Genomic DNA, 8,338 nt, shown 5'->3' on the forward strand with positions numbered 1-8,338 from the left:
TGAGGCGCTCTCAGAAAGCAAAATGTTCTGAGACAGGACCTAAAACAGAAAGCGATTACTCGCGAAGGTAAATCATGTGGAGTGATAAACATTAATATAGCACAGAGAAAAAGTCTATCTAAGAGAACTTACACTCAGTGCGATGAACCAAGCGCTCAGAGACTCCATCAAGACAACAGTGGCCTTCATACTTAAGACAAAAAAACATCATTTTAGCATTCACGCTTTGCTTCAAAGCTCAGTCTGTTTTTATTTTGATGTAAAATGAAAGTTTTAAGCAAGTTCCTCTAAAAGACTGACTCAGTGGATTTCCGTTAAAGGTGCACTTCGTGTTTTGTGTTGATATAGGCTAGAGGCTGCATATTTTTCCTCAAAGCCACAAAGTTCGTCGTGTGATGTAAATATCATTCTCCAGCAAGCCCGATCATTTATTTATATGTGAAACTTTGTAAAAATTAAACGACGACGAGCGTCCCTCAGAGAGAAAATTAAGCGTGGCGTGAAACCACTTCTCCCTCAGTTAATGTTAAACTCGTGTACTTACACCTCATTAATGTAATGTCACGTCGCGCGTCGAGTTACTTCAGCAGCGTTTTCAGCGATAGGTACAGGATTTAGGCTAAAAGCTTTTTCTTTTTAATTCTGTGCTTACCCAGAAGTCACATGAAAACAAAAAAACAACCAATTATTCAACAATTACATCAGTGAACGAAGAACAAACACAAATAAAACTAATAAAGCCGCTGTACTGCAGCCAACAGCGAAGGGGTCGTTTTAAGCCGGATAACGCTAGCAACGCAAATCATTTAAAGCGACGACAACAGCTCTGAAAATTAACGTCACGGTGGACTGCAACAAAATCTTCGTTTTTTTGTTTTTTGTTTTCTCATATCGTGTTAATAAAAAGCAGGTCTTACCTCCAGTCCTCACTTGCAGTGAGCGAAACGGAGAATGGCTTGAAGTGCCAGAAGAGCATTGCATCTGCTTTGTAACCGATTAATGATTAGCTTTCTTAATTTGGCTGAGAAAACTTTTAACTACCTTGTTTCCTTCATTACCCGACTGACTAGCAAGTCCCTCGCTTGCATATGCATGGGGGCATAAATTACAAGGTGTGATATCCTCAGGTCTCGATGTGTATTTCGTGTTTGCGGGACACCATGCCAATCGACGTTGCGTTTCTGCATGATCTTTTATTAGAAAACCAGTTGTAAACATGTAACAAAATTAACAACTCAATAATATTAAATGGCGATAAGTGCAAATCAAACATTTTTAAAAACGGCCCACAACACATAGTTTATTGCTTCTATGTCTTTCATTTGCACATGGAGCATAGATGCCAGAATAACCCTATCAGACCTCTTATATCGAAACACTCTATTTATATTGCCTCTTGCCCTATCCTGCCCCCCAAACCTTCGAGTTCAGTGTCTTGGCTGAGTGTACTCGACCTGCGCACTCAGTTTCAAGTAACATTTGATTCCACATATTTCGACAAGAAAAATGACTTGTGCTCATCCTTTAGACTTCTGACACAGCTCTAGTCCACATAAAGGAAAAAAAGAACCTATTTCTTTTCGCCTTTGTGCAAACACACCCACAGCTCTTCAAAGGGAAAAACACCGTGATCGATGGGTTTACCTCCTATTTACATGCAGAATTTGACAGCTATACATATTAAGGCAGCGAAACACAGAAAAAAAGTAGCGTGACAATAAAAAGCCTCATGCCGGTCAACATAATCAATTTGATTTTGTCAGCTTCCTTTCATATATAATCTCTTCTCAGTTTACAAAACAAGTTCATATTCATCTGTACAACTAAATAGTCCTCATATTAGGATGAAAAACACACAGCTTCTGGTCGTGGGTATCTGAGGGCACATTAGTCCGGTTTTTCATAGCACTGACAGGTCGTGACAGGATTTGGATTTCTGCCTGAAGGCCATCTTCTTGTTCTTCCGGGCCACCATGCGGCCCAGGAAGCGCAGCCTTTTTGCTGATGCTCTCCCGACGCTTGCAGCTGGCCATGCGGCGGGCGTTTTCTTCCTTGCTGTCCTTGCGCAGGCGGATTTGTCGGACGATGCCCTCGAAGAGGTCGCGCACGTTGTGGTGCAGGGAGGCTGAGGTCTCGATGAACTTGCAGTCGAACACAACGGCACAGGCACTGCCCTCTAGAGAGACGAGGGGAAAAAGGAGCATTAACTCCATCACCGGAGGGAAGGCGACGACTCACGCATCATCATCATCTTTATTGTGCCTCTTGGCTGTTATTTCAAAACATCTACAACCTGACTCCGTCCATAGACTGTTTCTATCTCCCAGATTAAGAAAAACCAAACAGAATAAGTCGGGTGAAATCTTACCATCTACAGAAACTTCTCGGGACCGCACCAAGTCACTCTTGTTTCCCACCAGGATGATGGGGATGTTTTCAGACTGCCGAGCTCTGCGAAGCTGGATTCGTAGCTCTGAAGCTTTCTCAAAGCTGGACTTGTCTGTCACCGAGTACACGATGATGTAGGCGTCTCCCATACGCATGCACTGATCTTTCAGCCACTGGCTGTTATCCTGTAGGAAAAAGAAAAAAGAATGGTTATGCGCTGCAGTGATAATGTTTATCATGACTAGTGACAATCACATTAATGTTTGTAATGCATTTTAGCTTTTTTTTGTTACATTTGTCTAAACATATAAATAAATGTATATGTTAAAATTATTTAATTTTAATTTGGTTAAATATTTAAAACATTTTATACTATGTATTTAAAAAAAAACAATTTATTTAAAATAAATACTACTCTCAATGCCCTTTCCTTACCTGTTCCCATATATCATAGAGAAGTATTGACGTCTCCTCATCATCGACCACAAGGGATCTGTCATATGTGTTTCCTGACACGAAGGTGCAAAATACACAATTAGACATCTGCAATGTTGCACAAGCTCCTTAATTCAAGCACTAAACAAACCGAGGCATCTACCTGTTTCCTCGCAGTCGTTGCTGTCCTCAACTCCTCCAAATATCCTGGCCAAACTCGACTTCCCGACGCCGTGCTCGCCCAGGAGCACCACCTTGTAGACCTGTCCCTCGGAGTCGCTGCCGGACGAGATGACAGAGTCGGAGGAGTCGGACACGCAGCTGTTCCTGTGCTCCTCCGCCGGACCGAAGCGCAGGAGGCTGGGCTGAGCCTCGGGCATCGAGCGCAGCTCTCGGTCGTCCACGGGCATGCTCCTCCTGTGCAGGTTCTGCAGGTGGAGGGGAAACGGCATGCTGCCTCTCCTCTTGTCCATGTTCCTCAACTTGTCTCCTTTGTTCAAAGTCATGACTCCAAACCTGTCCGTGTGAAAGCGTATTACGGCACGTGCACTGCGCGACGGCACTTCGGCGTAAACTCACAGCTGCCTATAGATGTTAAACGCGTCAAAACGCTACTCACGTGCGACTGCTCCCGCAAAGCCTCCCGTTAAATGTCACAATTCCAGTTAGTCCGTTTAACGCCGTTACCCGTCCGCCGAGGGTTTCTCTTATGATCGGTGATGAGACGGAGCCCTTATTTATGCTGGCGAGTGACGTCAGGCCGAGGGAGGGCTCGCCCCGGAGGATCACGCGTCTTTCTTCTAGTAGTAACATCATTTTGGGGGAGGAGCGGGCCCCGGCGCGTGTGATTCACAATTCTGCGAGGGTCTTCCCTCCCCTGCGCGCGGACGAGGGGCTGAATCATGTTCCGCTTTTACTACAGCTCTTCGGCGCACGGAGGTAAAGGCGTGTAGCCCGAGCGTGACAAATGTTTCACGGGTGAAAAAAAAACAGGGCGCGCGCATTCGTACTCACTTATTGGTGTTACTTTTCGTCGCGATCGTTTTAAATGGTTTATGCAAAATCCGCGATTTTAAAGGCAACGTGTGAAAAGGCTGTTAATTGGCGTAGCTGTTGGGAGAACAGGCACCTAACCATATATGGGAAAATATATTTCAATGACATTATTTTTTACTTTCGATTCATTTAGGAAAGGTATGGCTATGTGTGTAGCTGCTGTATTCGGCGTTCCCCAGAATCTGTTTTAATCTTGTTTTTAATTGTATTGTACAGTAACGCGATTAAACGGCTCAGACAGGTTGGCAGACATTAACGTTATAGGATTTTGTAAAACACAGTTATAAACTGAAATCACCAAAATGTCACAGAAAATGATCTGGTATCAGCAATTAACCCCAAAGGTATCACTTGAAGAGATTTTCTGATTAGAATCATAATTGGTATCCGGTGTCAGATTATCATTTATTATATTTGTTGCGTGCTCACAACATCTTCCTGTAATTCCCAAGGGCAAAATCGTCTTTGATCGTATTAGTGGGGTACATTTGTAGGTGGTTTAATGTCGCCACCTAGTGGTGTATGGTAGTATTGTTAGGTACAGGATTTACCAGCAGGTGTATCAACCTGTGCCCAGCCAATACAATTTAACTTTATTATTTCACAACTATAATAGAAGGTGTTTTCCACGTTTTCGACTGTCATTTAACAGCTGACTGTATAATACATGAATTGCATGCAATTTATATTTCTACATGTTTTATCAGATCCGATTCTATTAGAGTTTTTATGTTTATTTTCACTCAATATTTAACTTGAAATCATTAGAAAGCAGGCACCACACGTAAGTTTTTTTCTATGCTATACCGATTTCAAACTTATTATGATGAAGATATTTATGTATTGTGATGACTTGGGATTTTTATAGCCTGCTCTAGCTGCTAAATTATATGGTATATGTGGCAAATACACACGCGCACAAACACACACACACACACACACGAACATGTATATGTACTAACAATATAAGCTTTTCTTTTTGTGCTGATATATCCTGACATGTATATCCTTTCTATTTATAGCGCAGATGTATGACAAGTGAAAAGTAAATAATCATAAATTACAAAAAAATCTCTCTCTCTCTCTCTCTCTCTCTCTCTCTCTATATATATATATATATATATATATATATATATATATAAATAATATTCAAAGTTCAGTGTTTATTTTCATGACTGGGCCAAAAAAAAAAAAGACTTGCAGCGTTAGCTTGTCTGGTAATTTATAAAAAAACAAAACTATTGAATAAGAGTTCTATTACGTGAAATAGTATCTATCATGCATTTTTAATGCATGCTAGTGAAAGCACTTTTGTGACTTGAAAGCCAAGCAAGTGTAATCTAAACAGACTCCGCAAAACTATTGTGCTTATTTTAGTACGTGCATCATCACGGTCTTCTGCATTCGGCTTAGACAGGCTATTACCCTTCAGACTTTTATAAGACAAACAAGTTTTCAAACATTACTTTATAACACAGGTCATGTATTAAAGACTGTCATTTGTGAAAAATATCTTAAGAAAATGTGATTTTTGTCACACCCTCGTCTGATTTGAATGTCTGTCTCTCCAAATGTAGAGTGCGCTGTAAGTGTGTCTTTGATGAAGGTTAACAATAGCTTTAGTGTAAAAGTAGTGATTTTCTATGTATCCATATATAAGTAAAGCCATTTATTTGATACACTGTATCTATAAAAATTTTATATTTATACCACAGAATACAAATCATCTCTATGTATTTTTTTAGCTTTTTAAAGTTACCTATTAATCACAAGCAGCTGAAACTTCACTACGCTCTACAAAAGGCTGTAGAAAAATACTGTTTGCTTATGTTTAAGAATGTTTATTGAACATTTTTAATTAAACACAATATTCTTTTTTATTGGCAAAAACAAGATGTACAAAACATAGCAGTGCAAATTATTTCTATTGTACACTTTCTCCATTTTCTTTGAAAAGTCATTTTGAACATATTCACAAATATATGGCATGTCCACATACAAGTCCTCCTGATCCGGAGCTGTCCGTCGAGTAGAGCACTAGATATATATCAGAAGCGGTGTTACCTACTGGCTTGCCTGTAGGAGTTCATCCTGATCCGTGTGAGGACTACGCAGGATTTTTGGGATCACATGGTTCTGGTGGACAGACACTGGTTGACCACCTCCAGCAGCTGAGAGTTTTCCAGAGCTGCTGCCACTCTCTCTTTGTCTGCAAGCTGCTTATTGACTGAAGAAGAAAAGCACAAGTCAACTTTTATTTTAAAGTGCCCCTATCTAGGATTTTTGAAAATGTCCTTTCATGCAGTGTGCAAGTGATTAAAAACATCCTGCCAAGTTTTAAATCTGTGCACCGTGAATAAAGTTATTGTGTCTCAAAAGAAATATGGGCACTATCAAATAAAAACAGGGTAATATAAAACATATTTCTGACCTAAACTATATAAAGCCTACTGTATAATGTTTTACACGTGAATTTAACAGTGTGATCAAAACATGCTGCTGGCAAGCCACCTGCACAAAGTTTTGAATGATAGCTTATATTTTTATTAGTAAGTATAAAAGGCTTAATTCTACAACCATACCCATTTAGGCTGGGAAATATAATAATATAAAATATAACATAATGATAAGTAATAATTTCACGATGAACAGTTATTGGACTGAAGCAGCTTAGATTCGCTTGATTACTCGTACATCATTTGTTAGAAAAACCTTGTTTATTATTAATTTATGTATAAAGTAAAACATGCTCATCATTATCATGAAAAAGTGTGATGTCTCAAATGTAAAAGAAAACACATTTGCATACTGATACTGATCCATTTTCAGACTACATTACATGTCTTTTATTTTACAGGGTTAAAGGGATAGTTTAGGTAAAAAATGAAATATTCTGTCATCATGTACACGGACCTCCGTAGTATTTTTCCACACACTGTGGAAGTCAACAGGGACTGTTTGTCAACTGTTGTTTACCCACATTCTTTCAAATATTTTATTTTGTATTCAGAGGGAACAAACTCATAAAGGAGGGTCAATAAGTGATTACAGGGTTGTCATTTACGGGTGAAGTGTGTCTCTTTAAACTTGTTCTGTGTTGTATATCGGTCGTTTACCTGCATCCTCAGAGGCATGTGTGCCAGGCGTGATGTGAACATCAATCTGACAACAAGAAGACAATTAGACGGCAATCCCAAAGCCTTACGTAAGATTAAAATGTGTAAGATTAAATTACCTTGAATCTGTCAGGAAGGGAGCGCAGGAGCTTTACTTTGATGGACAGGCCAATGAGTGTGGCCATACTGCAGTGTGGGATGGTCGGAGTGAACTCCACGGACACGGTGCTCTCCTCATCATTCACCTACTCACAGACAAAAGATACATAGACAGATAGGTAGACAGTCAGATAGATAGATATACAGATAGATAGATAGAAAGACAGATAGATAGATAGAAAGATAGATAGACAGACAGACAGACAGACAGACAGATAGATAGATAGACAGATAGACATACAGACATATAGATAGATAGATAGACATACAGATAGATAGACAGATAGATAGACAGACAGATAGACATATAGATAGACATACAGATAGATACATATATAGATGATAGATAGATAGACAGACAGACAGACAGATAGATAGATACATATATAGATGATAGATAGATAGATAGATAGATAGATAGACAGACAGATAGATAGATAGATAGATAGATAGATAGATAGATAGATAGATAGATCAGACTCACATTGACGCGCACTTGTTCCACGACATTGAGCTCTTCGAGGAAAGCGGGTGCTCAGGGTCATTGATCGATCTGATCAGATGTAAACATGTTAAGATTGAACGTAAATGAGGTTTCTGAAATAACGCAGTTTGTACAGCTGTCATTTTCGCAAATAATTTGCACGTCAAAGCAGTTAACTCGGTGTCGTGCTTTGAAAGGATATCGAAGATCTCCCTGTCATCGATGGGATCCGCTACATCCTCATCTTCATCAGTTGAAGTCAGGACTCTTTCCCCTGATCGCTGAAATATCAGAGGATTGGCGTTTTCTAGTCGAGTTCCCCCTGACATTATTACCTCCTCGACGACACGATTATAACACAACCGACACACTATATCAAGACACTAGACCGTAATTAACGTAGTCGCATCTGCGAAGTCGAAAACAAGCAAGCAGGAAGTTACAGAGCGGAAACAGTATACCCTTTTTTCAAAATAAAGGTTTGTAAAAGTACGAAACGATTTTTATTTAAACAGCATATAGAAGACCAGCAGCGACGATAACAACAACAAAAAATAATAAATGCCATTGTACGACCAGCCTCAACTATATAATAAATAAAAAAATACAATGATTAAGAGGGTGATAGCAATATAGCAATTTTATGCTATATGACCCAATGCTTGAGACAGCCAGCATTTTCTTACACAATAATAAATAC

General features: G+C 39.6%; 2 protein-coding genes and 1 long non-coding RNA gene across 3 annotated transcripts; all 3 read right to left on the reverse strand.

The window, feature by feature from the left end:
* Positions 1 to 4: 4 nt before the first annotated feature.
* LOC122349787 lies at positions 5 to 1,081 on the reverse strand. The gene is made up of 3 exons (XR_006251498.1): positions 918 to 1,081; positions 133 to 190; positions 5 to 39 (listed from the first exon to the last, which is right to left on the reverse strand). It is a non-coding gene; the product is annotated as an uncharacterized LOC122349787 (long non-coding RNA).
* A 594-nt stretch (positions 1,082 to 1,675) lies between these two features.
* Positions 1,676 to 3,654, reverse strand: rrad (Ras-related associated with diabetes). The gene is given in 6 exon segments (XM_043245952.1): positions 1,676 to 1,991; positions 1,993 to 2,176; positions 2,369 to 2,573; positions 2,824 to 2,897; positions 2,987 to 3,339; positions 3,443 to 3,654. Coding segments are annotated over 6 exon segments (1,104 nt in total). The 5' UTR covers positions 3,640 to 3,654; the 3' UTR covers positions 1,676 to 1,900.
* Positions 3,655 to 5,704: 2,050 nt separating this feature from the next.
* ciao2b (cytosolic iron-sulfur assembly component 2B) lies at positions 5,705 to 8,086 on the reverse strand. Its single transcript, XM_043245953.1, is given in 6 exon segments — positions 5,705 to 6,106; positions 6,996 to 7,041; positions 7,115 to 7,240; positions 7,639 to 7,679; positions 7,682 to 7,717; positions 7,841 to 8,086. Coding segments are annotated over 6 exon segments (477 nt in total). The 5' UTR covers positions 7,968 to 8,086; the 3' UTR covers positions 5,705 to 6,005.
* Positions 8,087 to 8,338: the final 252 nt, after the last annotated feature.

The sequence above is a fragment of the Puntigrus tetrazona genome, chromosome 7 (genome assembly GCF_018831695.1).
Source record: "Puntigrus tetrazona isolate hp1 chromosome 7, ASM1883169v1, whole genome shotgun sequence".
In the NCBI taxonomy this organism is placed as follows: Eukaryota; Metazoa; Chordata; class Actinopteri; order Cypriniformes; family Cyprinidae; genus Puntigrus; species Puntigrus tetrazona.